The 19311-nt window shown below is 44.1% G+C and overlaps 1 protein-coding gene across 2 annotated transcripts in view; it reads right to left on the reverse strand.

The window, feature by feature from the left end:
* Positions 1–479: 479 nt before the first annotated feature.
* CROT (Carnitine O-octanoyltransferase) overlaps positions 480–19311 on the reverse strand; it is a 148314-nt gene continuing 129482 nt past the window's right edge. For both annotated transcript variants that reach the window (XM_075682590.1, XM_075682591.1), the window contains exons 11-16: positions 17880–18010; positions 14563–14686; positions 10930–11008; positions 9973–10066; positions 2642–2761; positions 480–2058 (exon numbers count right to left, since the gene is read on the reverse strand). In XM_075682590.1, coding sequence (XP_075538705.1) covers positions 1938–2058; positions 2642–2761; positions 9973–10066; positions 10930–11008; positions 14563–14686; positions 17880–18010 — 669 coding nt within the window. In that variant the 3' untranslated portion in view covers positions 480–1937. The remainder of the gene's footprint in view (positions 2059–2641; positions 2762–9972; positions 10067–10929; positions 11009–14562; positions 14687–17879; positions 18011–19311) is intronic.

The raw sequence follows: 19311 nt of genomic DNA on the forward strand, positions 1-19311 counted from the left end.
ACAGTTAATGAAGAGATGGTCTCCAAGGAACAATGCTGTAGCAAAATAAGATGATAGAAACCCCCAGCAGCTGTGCCGCAGGTCTGATGAAATTACGATTATCAAAGACATCATGATGAACGTTGCTGTTGCCCTGCGTTGTAAGAAAACAGCTAGGTGCTGTGAATTGAACTTTACTACTAATTTTAGAGATCTGAGCTCGCGAGAAATCGAGAGGCTGTCCCGAGCGTGCTCAGCTCATGTTGCATAGCATTCGAAAAGACCAGTCAAGCTGCAAAGCAAAGCTTGCAGCTGTTGTTCTTGCAGAGTTGTCGAGGGCTACCTAGGTGTTTCGAAAATAAGTGGGTTCCCATGACGAAAAACCATATTAAACTGGCACAGTTGCATTTTCTTTAATTCTCACATTTTATTCGATAGGCTTTTTGTTATGAATGGTTGACAACACCTTACCGGTAGTGATGTACAACAGTGGGAGCAGGTTTCGCATCTCCAAGAGGTGATTACACCCCTGATTTATTTACGTCATTATCTCTCATACAAAAGCCATCTTCTTGGCAACAGTGATGCACTTGTGTGAGAACGCTAACCAATGAATTTAGCGTGACCCAATTTTGGTGCTCAAAAGAAATAAGATTGGCATGACTTAGGCAAGCAACCTAAGCGGCCTTCTGTAATTTTACTATGTATCAGATCTGCATTCACATTTGAGCAGAGCTACAACTTTGGTACGAGGGAAAATCGGAGTCCTTGCCCCTATTTTTTTCCCCAAATTATGGCTGTAAATGTGAAGTCAACATATCCATTCCTAGCGGTGGATCTTTATTGGACTGGGCTGGCCTTATCTTCCGGTAACCTCCATGGCACAGCACTGCTCTCAGTTGATGAAGATGGCAGTTGTGCTTCACATGTTCAAGGCGTACGAGCAATGAACGTTTTCGATTAGTTTTCTATGGAGCAAGAAACGGACGCCCATCGAAATCTACAGGGGAATGCAGCCCACGTATGGGGAAAGGTGTCTCGCTTTGCGAAGTGTGAGGTAGTGGTGTTGCGAGTTGGCAAAAGGCTACATGACAATCCACAGTCAGCCAGACGAATTCTACCACAAGGGTAGCGCAAATTTAGAGTGCGATGGGACAAATGTCTGAACTGGTGTGGGGACTATGGAAAAGAATAGTGTAGGGTACGTAGAATAGTATGTATATTTCTAATTACCTGTATGTACCTTACTTTGGCTAATAAAAGATGGGGGCAAGGACTGTGATTTGCCATCGTAGTTCGAATTATTCATGACTCAAACATTAAGTGTGCAAACATTAACCTAAATTACTTCATCAGGTGCTGTCCGATCCACGCCCTAAGACCCAAATGTTCGCACATCCCCGCAAACGAAATATATTCCGTTGCCCAGCTTAAGTACTTGAAGGTTCACATAACATAATGATAAGGGCAATGAATACCATTCGCAGTCTTAAATTTGGGGGCTCTATAAAACTTACGCACATAAGAATACTACTTCTATGCCCGTGTTATAGCGCAAATGTTTTTTCCGCAAGTCTGTGAAAAAAGCACAGTTGAAGAAATAAACAAAAAACGAGAATCTTGTGCAGAAAAGCTGCAGCTGTACACCTCCTTGCTCGTAAATACCTTGTGTATATAAACAGCATACCTGAATACAATTGCCGTGCATTGTTCGTAAAAAATAGGGTCGCAAAATATACATCATCGTGGTAAAAAAAACCAAAAATAATACAAACACCTACCTAATAAAGAAATATGGCTAAATCGAAAACCGCCAGAAAAATAAAATGCAAGTTACAATCACAGTGTTATGAACACGCCCAGCGCTGCCCTTGGTCTTCGGCTGATCTACATTGGGCAGCACGCGCGGCGTCTCCACAAGAGTTAAAACACGCAAGCATGGCCTTGGCTGTCACGTGTCACAGCTTGGCCGAGAGCAGCATACCCTGCAAATCAAACAGCGCATGCACGATGTGCTGATACAACGTCCGTGCGTCAGTCTCATCACTTTCCTTGAAGGCAGACAAGGCAAAGATGACCCTGCAGTGCAGAAAATGAAAGAAAAGAATAAACAAGAAAAACGTTGAAACAAAGCGAGGTTAAAATTCTGAATGCAAAAGAATACTAATTATATCCTGAGTTGTTACATGCCAAAACTGATCCGATTGTGGGGCACACCCGTGTTGTGGGACTCTGCATTAATTTTGACAATAAGGGGCACTTTAACGCACGCATAAGCCCAATTACACGAGCGTTCTTGCATGCCGCCCTGATCAGAAAGTGGTCATCGCAGCCGGGATCCAACTCGCGACCGAGCTTAGTAGCGCAGTGTCATAATAGCCACTTGACAACTACAGTGGGTGAATTTACCGTGTCTGAATTACGATTGTGAATTATGACTGGGGCCACTGTTTGGGTCAGGCATGTTCGTGCTGACCAGTCGAGTGCAATTTATTCCGTGAGGGCCAATGTCAAAATCACAGTAACATCAGTTTTGGTCCACAGAAATGTATGGGCATCAGCCATGATCTTCGGACAAGATAAAACGAACCAGTAGCATTAACGAAAGTGTGCTGCACTAGGCAATAAAAATGAAACAGCTAGGCAATGTGCCGCTTCTCACTTGTTCTCTTCAATGCTGTAGAAGACGCCATAGCCATCTGTACACATTGGAGCCACGCAGCCGATCAGTGGCGTGTAGCCGTTGCAGCTGGTTGATAACGTGAAGTTCCCGTTGCCACCGCTGTGACGAGAAATAGCGCAGGATTGCTGTGAGGAGGACTGGACAGTGTGCAAGCAAACGAGAACAGCGGTGCTATCGACCCTGAAGGGGTTAAAAATAAATTGATTATGCATTGAACAGTCCTAAAAATTATTTACCTTCAAAGTAATATACTCTCTCTGAGACACAATGTATGTGTCCCACAGCTTTATTCATTGCTCACAACTGTTCCAACTCTTGCAAACTGATGATCCTCAGTGCTTCCAGCATGTTCTTCTTTATCTCCTCCACCACCTTGACAATGCTCAACCTTAGGCACGTGTTTCAATCTTGGAAATAAGGAGTCGCAAAGGGCAAGATACAAGGAGCAGAGGCGAGTTAAGGTATTCTTAACATCTTATTTTTGCTAGGAAGTGCTGCATACTCAGTGCGGTGTGGACGTGAGCATTGTGATGCACAAGCCATTTGTTTGAGTTACAAGGATTACAGAGTTTTAGCATGTCCAATATTCTGGCAAGCGCAGGCAGTTTGGGTGAATTGCCGGCTAAGTGGAGGCACAAACATGAGCGGCCGTAATGGTGATGCCATCTAAAAGGCACAGAGTTCAACCAGACAAACAGAAAGCTATTATTGCAGTTACTAAGTGCATTCTACTTTGCTGTTGGTGCAAATTTCCGGCAGTGGTGCAATCTCAAAAATGTTGCCTTTTTTTAAATGTTCTATTTTACCAACAGCAAAGCAGACTTTACTTAGTAACTGCACTATTAACTCTGTATTTGTGTGGTTGATCTTTGCACCACCAGCTGTCGTCCCCATTCCAGCCACTTATGTTTACACCTCCACTCACCTGGCAATTCATCGAAATTGCTCGTCATTGCTGGAATACTGGACATGCTAAAACTTTCTAAAGTATAATTTTTTCTAACTCTATTGCACAACCTCTAGGGCACGTCGAGATAAAAATGCTAGCTTTGACGTCTGCCATCACAAAATGATGCACATGCCGACAGAGGCTCAAAAGAAAGCCAATTGAGCCAGCAAACAAAACTTCACACAATCATTACCATGGGTGATCTATTTGGTCAACTGAAGGGGATGACAGTGTAGTATATGTGCCTAGTTGTATGCATGGGTGTTAAGGGGGGGCGCGGCTTTCACATTGCGAAAAATGGGCAAAAAAATCAATTTTTTGAAAATCAAATTTTCAGCTTCTGTAACTCCTTTTATATCTGATTCCGAAATATGATCACTGTAAACCGCGTAGAAGTGCTCTAGAAAATTTTTGTTATCAGCCAAGGTGGTGAAAAATTTCGTGGAAATCAAGGAAGAACAGTATTTTTCAAGCAACAATAACTCCAGAATGGCGCAACCGAGCGCTGCCATCTTGGTCTCGTTGGAAAGTGCATCTCTCAGTCTTCAAATTTACCACTTCAGCTACCTCCTCCATACAGAAACAATCACACAAAAAGCAAATGATTGAAGGTCGTGCCAGAGTCTGCGATTGGCCCCACCCGCCACGTGATTCCAGCGCGGTTCGCCATTGGTCCGGTGCTCGCGTCGTCTGCTCAGCTTTTTGCACCTCGCAAGTCTGGAAGTTTCCACCTGCTGTAATCTCGACGTGTCAAAACGGGCGCTATGCGGACATTGCAGTAGCGTGGCTGATCCCTACGTTTGTGGACACCTCAGAACCGCTGCTAAGCACACCGAGCATCGGCAACGCAGACATCGTGACCAAGATTCGTGCTCAGAATCCTCGAACACGCGGCTAAGCCTGTGTGAAATTTTGCAGTTTCGAAATTTGTGACTAAGCACATCGCACACGCAATGCTCGGACCTGTGGCTAAGCATTTCGCGCATAAGAGTCTCTGACTCGGCGATCAAGCGCATCGCGCGTGGACATCTCGGACCTTCGCCGAAGCATATTGTGCGTCGGCACCTCCGAGTGCGCAGCTAGGTACTTCGCGCATCAGCACCTCGAACTGCGCGACTAAGCACATCGAGCATCGGCCGTCAGTGTGCCAGAAAATAGTCTCGTGTGCACAAAATCAAAGGGCAGAGGCCCAAAAAAACCACCTGTAAGCAAAGACAGCAAAAACTACAATCCTGGTGCATTTTGAGTGATGTGAACTGCTCCAAAAACTTAGAGACGTTTTCTCAAACGTCGTATGTTTTCGGCATTCTGCGTTGTCTGTGGAAAGGGTAGCATGGGAATGCCTGGACCAATTTGGTCCTGTTTGTTTTTATGTATTCCCTGTAGTGTGCTTGAGGGTATGAGTCGTCTTCAATATCTTGCCGAGGGCTTAGTTTTTCTTCTGCATGCTAATTTGCGAACAACAAGTTCTGGTACAATTAGTGAAGGTGAACATGATGTTCTGCGTAAAAAAAAAGCGGTTAAAAAAGCTAAAACTGTTGTACCCTGTAGTGCTCTTTTGAGCAAAGATTATAACTACAGGCAGCTCCCTGGCATGTTTTGTTAAAGTGCCAGATTTTCCACAAGCAGAACACATTCACTTTTTGTAACTTGAAAACTAATCAAGGTATCGTAATGAAACTGCACATTTCGTTATGTAAGACACTTTCGAGTATGGCTGCCGAATTTCATTGCTCTAGGTCAAAGAACAAAAAAGTTAGCTCTGATCCCCACCTTACCCCGTAAGGGGAGACATGGGTTCCGGGAAAAGCATTTTTGTTATTTATTTTAGACACTTAGAATTTTTAGAATATATTCACCATTATGTGCTGATTGCAAATATGAAATTTGCTTTTCTTAAGTCAGTCCTTTAAGAAGTAAAAAAATAAATTGAGTTATAAATTTGGCAAGTGAGTTGAAATATTGCAGCAAGGGAGCTAAAATTAAGCAGGTATGTTTCTCAATGTCCACAGAATGCAACTTGGTATTTTAATGTTGGTATCTGCACTTTACCTATCAAGAAAGGGGTCAGGCCTCTGCCTGAGGATCTTTGAATCTTTCTAATGCTATTCACTGCGTGCTAGGAAGAAGTATTCAAGCTATTAGAGCGGGGAGGCTTAGCAGCGAGGATCAATGGCAAATATCTCAACAACCTTCGGTTTGCAGATGACACTGTCCTGTTCAGCAACACTGGGGATGAATTGCAACACTTGATTGAGTAAGAGTGGGGTTGAAAATTGATATGCAAATGAGAAAGGTAATGTTAAATAGCCTGGTAAGGGAACAAGCATTTATAATGGCCACTCAACCCCTGCAGTCTGTGCAGGAGCAGTTATCTAGGCCAATTACTCAGAGGGGACCCTGATAATGAGAAGGAAATTCGCAGAAGAACTAAAATGGGTTGGAGCGCATACGCAGGCATTACCAAATCCTGACTGGGAGCTGATCACTATTGTTGAAAATAAAAGTGTACTATAATTGCATTTTACTGGTGCTAACATATGGGGCAGAAACTTGCAAGGTTAACAAATAAGCTTGAGAACAAGTTGCAGACCGTTAGGCATAAAGAAACGTTAGGCCTAACATTAATAAACAGGGAGAGAGAACGGGGATAGTCGATATTCTGGTTGATATTAGGATACATAAAATGGAGCTGGGCAGGCTATGTAATGCATAGGGGGATAATCGATAGACCATTAGTTTGGCAGAAAGTCAGGCGGGATGATGAAATTAAGAAATTTGCAGGCGCAAGTTAGAATATGCTGGGACAAGACAGGGGTAATTGGAGATTGCTGGGAGAGGTCTTTGTCCTGCCGTGGACATAAAAATAGGCTGATGATGACGACCTATATTTTAGATGAACAATTGAAATCCTAAAGTCGCAATATTGCAGGTGTGAATTTTGTTGGTGACCTTTACAAGATTTCAAAATGTTGCCAGGTCCTAAAACACTGGTTCTGCACCAGTGATTACGTACTCCAAGGCTCACCAGCATCCAGAAAAGAAATTCATAATTGAATGAATAGCAGAGAGAAAGTGCCACTCCCAAACCTTGCAACTTGCAAAAATTAGTTTTTGAGACGAACAACAAATTAGGAGAGTGCAAAAATATACCTTTCGAGCTACAAAACAAGGTAGCTTTCTTCTGAAACTGCATTGAAGGAGTGTTTTTGACAGGAAAGCAAGCCAGAAAGATGCTCTTTCAACTAAGGCCAAGATAGCCTGGCTCCAATAAGCAGTTTTGCAATGGCAAATGGCAGGAAATGGGTCCTTTTCAGTACTTTCATCGGTGAAACAGCATATTTAAGTATAAATACAGTACTTTTTTTCTCCAACATGTCGTTTAGAGTGCTGGTCTTTTGCGAGCAGGTGCACCATGATATGTAAATTAAAAACAGAAATGAAAAATCTATTTTTTTTTTCCGTTTCCAAAACTCCCCTGACCCTCTGCCTAAGTAAAAAGTTGGTGACATTTCACTTCGTGAACGCGGGTAACGTGCAAGTGTATGGACGGCGCAAACACGCACAATGAGCACCGCGGCGTTGAAGCACAAACGGAAAGGGCGAGAATGCGGTCGTAGAAGCTACATTGATCTCAACGGTGCAATGCCTGGTGTGCCACAGGGAAAGTGCATATTGCTACACGTGCAAAGACGAGGCGCCGCAAACATGTACAGCGAGCACCACGGCGTCAAAGCAGAAACGGAAATGGTGCCGATGCGGCAATTCTTTTCTCCACCTCCAGGCACCTTCCTTCTACGGCGCTCGCTTCCCTTGCGGCGACAAACATACTTTTGTCGATTTCACAGATTTCTTATGCTTGCGCATAAAAAATTCTGATTACTTTTGGGTCACTCCTCGTGTATAAGGCAAATATGGAGACTACATACCAACCATTATAAGATATTGCGACACAAATGAGACCAGACATTAATAGCACTTCTTGCACATGGTAAATAAGCTTGCTTAGTCACTGAATGCTTCAGCCAAATATTATTCCTGTACTTGTAACAGGGAGCCTATGGTTTTGTGCAAAAGACCGCCTGCTCATTTCCTTTAGCTTTTTGAATCCCTGCCCACTTTTAATGAACGTTCTTAAGCACTTAGAAAGGCAATGGTCGGTGACCAGATTTCTTAACACATCAGTAATTAAGTAGTGCATCTGGCAGATCCATGCATGAAGAAACCGCATGATGGATGGATGGATGTTATGAGCGTCCCCTTTGGAACGGGGCGGTGGGTTGTGCCACCAAGCTCTTGCTATTATACTGCCCAATGTCCTACCTAGGTTAAAAAATGAAACAGTGAAAAGAAAAAAAAAAACGCTATGAACTACCCCACCAAAATTTTCTGATGCCCTATTTCGAACTGTGCTTTTGTATGTCTCCGTCCTTTGCCGTTTCCCTACTTTTCTTCCACCAATCCTCTAATCGCCTCTTACTAATGCCTATTGCGGGCCTGTTTACTTTTCCACTGCTCTTGCTCAACCCAAGGGCTTCAAGGAGGCCAGTGGCGCCTAAATCAACCGTTGGGTAGGCGTCTTCACATTGTAATAAAACATGCTCCGTCGTTTCCCTAGCTTTACCGCAGCAAGCACATGCTTCTTCTCCCGTCTTATATCTCGCTTTATAGGTGCGTGTTCTAAGGCATCCCGATCTCGCCTCGAAAAGCAATGAGCTTCCCTTTGAGTTATCATAAATTGTTTTTCCCGATTTCATTTTTTCCTCTTAAGTAGTTACTCATGGCAGGTTTCTTTTCCATTGCCGCCACCAATGAGATTATTTCAGCCTCTCTGAATTTCCTCTTGACCTTCTTTGTTGCTGTGTTGCCCACCCTACAGGCTGCATACTTGCTGGTAAGCTTCCTAGTTCTTTTCCTCCACTGTGAATCAATGTTTTTCCTGTACAGATACCTGAACACTCTTCCAGCCCATTTACTTTCTTCCACATTCCTCAGCCGTTCTTCATACTCAATTTTACTGCGAGCTTCCCTCACTGCAAAACTAGTCCAGCCCATATCACCCCGCACAGCTTCATTTGTAGTCTTCCCGTGAGCGCCCAATGCGAAGCGACCCACCGACCTTTGGTTCCCATCGAGTACTGATTGTACCCCTGATTTAAAGCAAACAACCACATTTCCAAAAGTCCTGGAACCATCACACCTTTCCACATACCTTGGAGGACCTCATACCTATTGTATCCTCATAGTGCTCTGTGCTTCATTATGGCTGCATTTCTCTTTCACTGTTATTGTTTTTTCCTGTGTTTTCATATAGCTATTGCCTTTGTTTATCATATACCAAGGTATTTATATTCTGTTACCCGAGGTATTTCCTGGCCCTGTATCTCCACTGTCAGTTCACTGTTTTCATTGAATAGCATAACACCTGATTTTCTAACAGTAAATTTCAAACCTAAATTGTTGCCTTCTTGTCCAAAGATATTAACCAGACGTGGCAAATCACTTTGCTTGTTAGCTAGCAACACAATGTCATCCGCATAAAATAAACCTCGGAGCTGCTGCTCTGTAAAGTCTATATTACTTCCTTCTAGTGCCCTCTCCATCCTCACCATATATGTACATCATAAACAGCAGTGGGGATAAAGGGCACCCCTGCCTCAGTCCCTTGTTGATATGAACTTTCTCCTCGCTCCTCATCCCTTCCCATTCCATGCAAATGGTATTTTCTAGGTAAATCTCTCTCAAAAGCTGTAGACAATCGTCGCCTAAGCCTTCCCCTTCCAGGATATCCCACAAAATGCTGTGGTCTACGTTGTCGTAGGCTCTTGTAATGTCTAAAAAGGCCACACATAACAGTCTGCTTTCTACTTTTGATATTTCAATTCACTGAGTAAGAACAAATAAGTTACCATCTAAATGCCTACCTATTCTGAAGCCATTCTGAAGTTCTCCCAAAATGCCATTATTCTCTGCCCATGCTAGAAGCTTTAATTTGATTGGCTGCATTGCTAGCCTGTATATTACTGATGTAATGGTCAACGGTATATACGAGTGAATTCTATGACTGATAAGGTGCTAATGCCAACTGGTCGTGGAGATTGACACCACTTCATTGATAAAAAGTTGGTGGCGCATCCATCCTTTGGAGATGAGTGGCAATATTAATGCAATCAGCAATATTTCTTATGATGGGTGTGACATGTTTTATACGCTATGATGATTATAGTGACGGAAGTTACGACTCAGTGGCACATACTCATTGGCCCCAGTTGGCGTGAAAGAGGCTAGGTTAGAGGTTCTGAAAAGTGTGAAGTTCCCAAAGATTGCTTATCGCATTAACACAAAAGGCGAATGAACTGACCTTTTGACAAATACAGGGTCCAGGAAGAGGTCAGGCATGGGCGTGCCATCTTCCAGGGCAGTGAGTGCAAGACCCATCAAATGACGGTCACACCCTGCAAGAATCAAACACCAGAAAGTTTACCTACTCACCAAGCTGTGTATTGCTTCTAAGCAGCTAACCAGCTATACATCATACATCTAGTATGCATGCCGTAACAGGCACATGTTTTGAAACAATGTAGTAGACAATTCAAAAGATTATACCAAATGTCACACAGATAAACGAGCCAGGCATAAATTGGTCTTTTTGACTTTGGCGGCTTCTTTGTGGTCCAATTTTTACAACCTTTTATTTAGCGTATGTCAACTAACTTTATAAACAGGGTTTTGCTAAGGGATGGGCACTGAACAATATTATTCATTATTGCAAAAATAATCAAAACGATACATGTATGCGTAAAAAAGCAATACAATACAAGTTGGCAAAGTGAAGAGTAGGTAATGGTCCTAGTTTGTAAACAACGATAACAAGTAAAAAGAATAAAGTAATTGGCACATTACACTTAGACGGCTAGAAACTAGTGTGACAAGTCAACTTCAGGAGTAAACAGAATACACAGTTTACACATTCTAGAACTGTTAGTAAAGCAGAGAGCCTCACGGTAGTGCACTTCTTGCAGTGGTCGCACTTCAAGGCACACTATGTTTAACACTATGTTCGGATACAGTACCAGTCTTGTTGCACCCAGGATAAATAAGAATTAATGTATGCTCTGCAGTGATGCCGGACTAAAAATGGAGATTTGCACAGCAACCTAACAGTGCACCATTTAGCACAGCTAACTGCAAAACTTGGAAATTATGTGGGATATTATGGTAACTAAATTAAGCTGTTTGATACTGCGATATCACTTCTATCACAAAAATCACTTCTATGCACTTATAGAAGTGATTTTGTTGACAAAGTGTCACTCACCGTAGTTCTTGCAGCATTCTACCATCAGGGTTTCGAATTTCTGCACGGCTTCTTTTAAGAGCGTGACAACTCTTGTTACCTGCAAAATAAGAAAGAAAGAACATCATCACTTCACTTGCAGACGGAAGGTGTGCTTGTAAGAAAGTTGGTTTTACAGTTGAGCCCACTTACAACGATCTCTTTACAGCAAACTTTTGGTGACATGAACACTTTCTCAACCCCCACAGAGTTTTGTAAGGAGCTCATGAGGGAGGTATCCACTTACTGCAATCAACTAGCTTGTTTGCTTTGGTTACAATGCACAGAACAAACTGCATGTGGAGGGGGGGTGTGTTAAAAGAATTCAGCACACATGCTTTGAAAATGTAGCTGCTAGTTCATGGAGCTGCCGAAATTGCCATGAGTCTGTGACACCATGTTCAATAATCTGCTCACATTCTAAATTTATTTATGCATTCTTTGACAAATAAAATTCAGTTGGTAGCGGGCTTCTTTTCGTCAATCACATGTAATTATCTTTCCACACTTAGGTCGTTTGCACTGCATTGATGCTATGGACTGTAGAGTGGCAGCATCCCAACGAGCCAAGGAAGGGGAGAAGGCTGCTTTGACAATCTCTACCGTGAGATGCGTCACTTTTTTTAATACATCAGCATTCTTTGGGGAGTACCCGAGCAAAATCTGTCCGATACGCGAAAAGTGTATCTGTACAAAAATGCTTAATTTGCGAAGTTCAGACAATTAATCGTTATAACAGTGTAAATGCGTATGATTGATAGCTTCATAAGCGATCATCATACAAACATTCATCAGAGAGAATACCCATATCAGATTTCTGCACACACATAAGGATACATAGGGTTCCATAGAAAGTGCATGGGGAAGCCTATAGTAGGGGTGGGCCAATTGAAATTTGGGGGTGGGCCAACTTGAAATTGAGGCGTGCGCCAACTTAGAATTTGGGGGCAGGTCAACTTAAATTTGGGGGTGACCCAACTGAAGTTTTGGGTTGGGCCACCTTGAAATTTGGGAGTATGCGTATGCATACTCAGACAACTCCAGTGGAGTTTTTGCACACTTCTTTCCTTTCTCTTTTTACAGTGTTAATGTTCTTGGACAGTGGATAGTTCTGAAGAGAAGGGACCAATCTCTTTTCTTTCCTGTACAGAAGTTCTCAGCTCAGTTTTGGGCTTATGATAGCACAGATGTTTTGGAGAGTGCTTCTAATGAAGCAATTGCTGAAGAGACGTGACAACTTCCAAAAGAGGATGCCTCCAGCAGCGAGGATGACCATGAAACTAGCATGCCTCCAACAGTGCTTCCCAATGGTTAGGGGCACCTCTTACGACCACGTCCACAGCTTGACGAGCTTCGGTAGTGCCAGTGTTGTTGTTTACACTACCAAAACTTACATAACTTACCGATTTCTGCCAGTGAGTGGCGTGTGCATCATTTCTGGTAACACAGCAACTCTTCTGCATCTTGCTTAGTTTTTTGTCGGTAGTTCTGAGGGTTTTGAGTAGACTAACAAACTATTAACACAGTGAACAAATTGTGTGTAACAAAGGTGTTTGTTGTATCTAAGCTTGACTGTACAGGGACTGCTGTATACGCAAGCATCATCAGTACGCATGAACAGTGTGCGGCCTGGCACTGCATGACTCGGAGTGAAGAATAGTGAAATGGTATGTTTTTAAAGTACCCTTTCATAGCATTAATTACGCTAAATTTAAAGGTGCCAGACAAGGTACCAAGTCACAAAAATAGGCGGTTGCAAAAGCCAAACAAGGGACAGGTACCACTGTTAAAGCGGCATTTAAGTTACGTTTAGGCGCAATATTCTTGCCCTGTATACTGACCTATACCTCCAATTATATGAGCTATGCAAAAAGCCAACCTGACACGTGTTCATTGAACGACTTGAAAGCACTTTTCCACGCATGAAAAGTGAATGAAGTTGTACAATGCAGTGCAATGATGACACTGAAGAAAAGTTGGTGATGGATAGACTATTTATATATAGGTAGATAGATTGAGAGTTGCAGCTCAGCAAAGATGAGGATAGACTGAACAACACAGGGGAATCCATTTACAACTGTTAGGAGGTGTGCCTTTTATCTATTAAGCACTCCGCTGCACTTTTTCCTCTTTTTCTTGATTTCTTTGTGCTGTCTGAGAGTAGACCTAGCTGTGCCATAAAGAAAGAAAAAAAAAATGACTGCAGGAGAGTGGTTCTACTGCATTTTATTTGTTAACTCACACTTTCCTCCAATTTCCTTTTACTCCAAACACAAATTTTACAGTACAGCAAACACCAGTTTATTTGGAGGAAAGGAACTTAGAGCGCCATATTTCTTTTGCAGCGTCCAAAGCTCATAAGGCTCGGACCGCAAACAAACAAGCATGGGGCACAGAAATTGTGTTGACGATAGTGTCTGCAAAGTATCAAACAGCTGCACGGCAAAGAGCAGGTGAAATTTCAAACGAAACGTTTGTGCACCCATCCTCTCAAAGGGTGCCCCACATTTTGCTGGAGAATGAAGGTCATAGGCCCCTACATCAAACACACTGCCTACAAGGTATGGCACACGACTTCGGTACATCATACATTGCTGGAATGCACAAAACTGCTACTGAAAGTGCGCTGCGAAACAAAATGCAAGATAAAAGAAAGAAAGGCGGGGCTTGTGACAAACTTGAAGCAGTCTTTCGGCTCAAGTATGGGAGAAGGCAGGAAGGAAATGCCACTCACAGATGTCAATTGAGGCAAAGGGAGAGAATGTATATGTAGGCAGCGAAGCTCGCGTTCTGGTGGCATGCTAACATGACATTTCAATTTCTCCTATCTGCTCTAATAACAAATCGATTTGAAGAATCCTTGTAGCAGTACACTTCCTAGACGGCCTTTTACAGCTTTCAGTGTATAATCGAAACTTGCAATGGAGCCTGGTTAGGGGCCTTTTAAACAGAACTCTTCCTTACATATTCCAGGACATAAGCACTTGCAGTAAAAAGGCAGCCCACGTGCTAAGATAGAGGTACGGCTGTGAGCAGTAGTTTGGAAGTGAATGATGCCGCAGAAAAACTTTACTGTTAGGGCCTGGACATGGCAGCTGAAATCAAACAGTACAGCCTACGTGCATGTACTTAGACTAAGTGCGATATGAAGCAATTTTATATAGAGGAGCTGTATTAAAAAAAATTTTTATTTCTTGCTGACCAGTGATCTCCAAATGTATGACAAGACGACGAGTTGGTAAACCGGCAAGTAAATTGATAAATAGATAAATACAATGCCATTCGCTGTAGAACTGCTTGTTAATGCTGTCTACCCCAGGCTTGTCTCATCTCTTGCACTCTGGTACTAGTGGCATCGCTCCTTGGTTTTAATGATGGTGATGGTTGGTGGTGGTGATTGGCACAAGGGCCAGAAGTGGCCAAAGAGCGCCAAATTCCTTGGTTTTAAGTCGGGAAAGGACTTCCTCTGGTCTTATCACTGGTCACACTTCTCGACATCAGCGACTGTTCGCCTCTTCCACAGCTTAGTTCCCTTAACAAGCTTCTCATTTTCTGTGCCACTTTTGAACAAACAGGTATGACAACTTACTAATGCTGTGAAGATAGAGTACGTACCGAGGTTTTGCCATCTGTAGCAGCCTTGACAAATTCCACCAACTCAGGTGTGCAAGCACGGCACGTCTCTGTTCGGCCATGATAGAAGCCTCGCGTTGATGCTGTCACGTACGTTGCACCTGGTCTTCAAGATGCATGCACAAGACAGGGAATAAAGAGGAAAAAGGCTTGTTAGCATTGTGCCAATGCATTGAATATGTACGGCATATCTGAGAACAGCTTTGATTTCGGCCTATATGTCTTGAAGGTGTTTATCACAGTGCACTACATGGACTGCTGACTTACAAGTATTTTGGAATCTGCGAATATTCGGAACTTTTGAATAATGAATTGAATATTGTCATATTTGACCCGGTCTGCAAACTGAACATACCGTATTTACTCGAATGTAATGCGATCGCAATCGTAACGCAACGGTCGACTTTTCAGTCAGCCAAATGAAAAAAAAAGAAGAGAAAACCGCGAATGTAATGCGAGATTAACGGAAAGAGAACTGGTACCTTTATTCAAGAAATCAATTTGAGTTGTCTCCACTTATCGCCATCTGAGAAGGAGACGTGAGATTTCTTAGGGCGGTATTCTCGGGCGATCACTTTGGCAGATAGTTTCACTTTCATGACATTTTGTGCAACTCGGCACCAAAAGCATCCCCGAGAACTCTTACTGGTGTTGTGCAGAGAGCGCTGCCGGCCATATACTTCAAGGGGTTTGGTGCCAAAACGGGCGAAGTCTTGTGAAAGCGAAACTGTTACCAAAAGTGATTACAGTGGAACCCCGTTCATACGTTTTTCACCGGACCGGGGGAAAAAAACGTAACAGCCGGGAAAACGCAACAGTGAGGAAAGCTCCGAAAATGAATGAAAAAAAAGGGCAGCTTCAACTATAGACAGTTTATTTCCACAGAGTGCGCTTAGGACTTAAAAAAGCCTAGAATGATGGCTTGCCGTTTCTTTCGCTCGGTATAAATCGCCACACGTTTCTCAATAGCCTGGAAGGCCGCATTGCTGTCAGCGTCGCTGTGAGGTGCGACGTACCGGCAGAGGAGGTCTAGAGCCGCGACGGCTTCTCCAAAGCTAGGATTTGGCCACTGCCCGGCATCATGCGGCTCGTGCTCCTCGTCGTCACCGCGCCACGGGAATGGCAACGGACGAAGGAATATCCGCGGGAAATTTTGCCCTCTTTGGCGTAATCATGCTAACCTGCTAACGACTGTTTAGTATTGCTGCGGAGCGCGCGCGTCCGAGCAGCCCGGTTGCGCGCGGCGCGGCGTGGGAGAAATGTAAACAAGAGAGGAGAGCTGTCCCGTTAGGCGGAGCAACGCCACGAGCAACGCCAAGTTCCGGTTTCACTTTTGATTCACAAAGAGTGACGTGAGGGCCTCTCCCGAGTTTCCTTCCTCCGTGAGTCGACCCGTCCAACAACCATGCGGTGACTCTAATCACAGTGATGATAGTGAGAGCATTTTTCACGAATGGCCACTTAGTGCGGCCTCTCGAACTGGCGTGCGGCTTTTTGCAGCCAGTTCCATAGCCAAGCCCGGCCAAGCCCAGCCAAAACTCGTCAAAAGCCAAAATGGCGGTTGGGGCGCGTTGCCTACTTCAGCCCAGGCGGGTTCGGGGTGCTAAGTTGCGACGTATCATGCGGGAACGTTTTCACAGCTACGACGTAACAGCGGGGTTCCTTATACATTGAATCCTATGGAAGCTATGCCGGGACCGGATGAAAACGACGTAGCAGCCGGGAAAACGCAGCAGTGAGGAACGTAACAGCGGGGTTCTACTGTACAGTAAAACCTCGTTAAACGGTACCCGCTTAAACAGTAGTTTCCTTTTAAAAGTAGTAAAGTCAAATCCCTGACTCAGCGGCCATTGAACATAATGTGTTTTGTATTCCGCAAAAACCGTACCAGCTTAGTGCGTACGCATCGGTTAAAGCGTAGCGTTTCCACTTTTCGTCGCGCAAACACTGCGGTGCGTCGTCTCCATCAGGCGGCCCGGCAGAACAACAAGCCTCAGAGATCGGAACAACGGCCTCCAAGCGCCCTGTGCGTTTGGGCGTGAAGCCACATCAACGTCAACATCATTTCGACACCGTGCCAGAGAGCGTTGCGGCGTCATCGTGCGTGCGAGTACTAGTGTCATGCGGAAGCTCGGATAAAAAAGACGCCGGGTGCTCAGCACAGAAGAAAAATTTGTCATCGTCCGTGCTATTGAACGTGAAATAGAAGTCTGCGCTGGCATGTGACGGGGATCTGCCGTTGACTACAGTGTGTGGCATTTGGAATGCGAAGTTGCTCAGCAGCGCTGCTGTGACCGCGAAGAGATGTCGGCTACGAGGTTCGACTTTTCGCCATCGTTGCCTCTGTTGTTGCCGAAGTGTCAACTAACGACAGTGATGAGGATGACACGGAAAGCGACAGCACGTGTGATTCAGGCCTGACAGTGGCAGAAGCTGCGCGTTACGTCAGCCTCATGAATGCAATCGTCACGACGAAAACAGGGGCGCGATAATGTAACTATTCCAAACGAAAAGTATTCCGAACTCCGGCACCCGGCAATGACAAAGGCGCCCCAGGACTTCTGCAGCACTACTGCGCGCATGCACGGAGAATACGTAACGCCAACGAGGAATCTGCCATACGAGTGTTTGCCAAGAAGAGGGGGCTGGCTGGAAAGCTGGCTCGCAGCTTCAGTAAGTTGGAGGCCACTGTGGTCGTGCTAGGCCGCTGCGGCATCAAACAAAAATAACACTTTTGTTGCGCAAAGTGAATAAATACTGCATGCCTTTGTTAATGTTCTACGATAAGGTAATGCATGACCACTTATTCTTTGAAGAGCCCAGATTTTGCAAACAAACTGCTTAGATGCTCCTAATGCTATTTTTGTGTTTTGAATAAAAAGCATGCTTTATAGTGTTAAGTGTGCGGACAACCTTTCCAATGTTGCGAATACCACGATTATTAACTGGTCAGTGTGTTTTGAGATATTTCAGGCAAAAGAAAGCTCTGTTATACATATAATAATAATATTTGGGGTTTTACGTGCCAAAACCACTTTCTGATTATGAGGCACGCCGTAGTGGAGGACTCCGGAAATTTTGACCACCCGGGGTTCTTTAACGTGCACCTAAATCTAAGCACACGGGTGTTTTCGCATTTTGCCCCCATCGAAATGCGGCCGCCGTGGCCGGGATTCGATCCCGCGACCTCGTGCTCAGCAGCCCAACACCATAGCCACTGAGCAACCACGGCGGGTAGCTCTGTTATACAGTGGTTGTCTTTGAACAAAAGAAAGAATACAGAAACATTATGCTCTCACTTTCTATGCAGTTTGTAGTAGCCTAGCTGGATTGCAACCTGCAGGAACGCCTCTGGATGGATTCGCACTGGCTTCATAAAGCCCTTGCCGTAGCCGGTGAAGACATCGCACACCACATCCAAGTTGTCACACTGCGCGAAAAAAAAAAAAAAAAAAAAAAAAAAAGAAAATGCAACGCAAGGGCAATGTGTCAGAAAAAGTACAGAGTTAAGATTTCTTAACCCTCTAATGCTGTTTTGTTTTTCTACAGCAGATGGCATGAAAAAGCTTACCGGATGTCAGTGTTGCTCCCATTTCTAGTGTTCAGACATGGCCAAACGACACCGATTCTATGCATTTTTTGAAAAATGCAGAAATTTAAGAACTTCCTACAGATTTCGATTCAGAGGACTTCGATGTTGATTATGAGGTGTCTCCAAGAGACAATGATCCCTGACAGAGAGGCCATGCTGCCCAAGGAACAGTGATCATCCCAGTTAAAATCAGCAATTAGCAAAAGTTCTTACATTTGTTTGAATTTTCAGACTAAATACTAGTAAAAAATTCCGCAACACAGTCAATAAATAGCATTTGCATTTAAAACCTCTTAATGCATAAGCTACACAGGCAAGAATTGAACATGAAGCACTTTAGGAAGACACTCAGCAACCAAAGCAATGAGTAATGGCAGTCAGGGCCAACAGTACAGTCCGCATTGTCTGCTGATAACCACCAGTGCTATCAGCAAGGCTAGTACCAAGAAAGCATTGAAGAAAACCAGAGGCCCATTTTCGAGCTGAGTCCGTATTGCAAAGGATAAGAGCTATGGTTTTGGCATGGACTCATTTGGTGCTGATGCATGAGCAGACATTGATGATGTAGCAAAATATGCAAGATGCTGGAGAATGGTTTATGAAGAGCACCTGCCCCAAAATGAGAACAGTTATTTATGCCCTTCACAATAAATAAGCAACCCAAAATAGGGCAATCAATTTTTACAGTGCTCACTGGTACCCTTGCCGATAGTGGCAGCAGTATACAGTAGAACCTTGTTCATACGTATTGGGGGAAAAATACAAGAAAAATTTCAACCTGAGTCATCAGCTCCTTTGGGGGGAGCATTCCATCGGGAAACATTGATGTGCCCACTTGGTGACAACTGTTGTGGCGCAAGACGCGGGCGGATGCCCGTTAAGCTCGTGGGGCCCAAGCGACTCGAGAAGCGCACTGTCTTTTTAAGGCGGGGATGGGAAACAAACAAAATCGACCTGGTGGGCAATGCTGCAATCTGATGCTATCAGAGCAAAACAAGGTGCTGACTTTGTACCACCTGCAGTGGAGAACAGCAGCGCGTTTGGGTTATTACCTATGAAAAGCATGCACTGTGCTTCCAATAGCACTATGCCACACGCGCTGTGAGACGGATAGGTGGACATGTTTATCGCTATGGGTT

This window comes from Dermacentor variabilis, chromosome 2, assembly GCF_050947875.1.
Source record: "Dermacentor variabilis isolate Ectoservices chromosome 2, ASM5094787v1, whole genome shotgun sequence".
In the NCBI taxonomy this organism is placed as follows: domain Eukaryota; kingdom Metazoa; phylum Arthropoda; class Arachnida; order Ixodida; family Ixodidae; genus Dermacentor; species Dermacentor variabilis.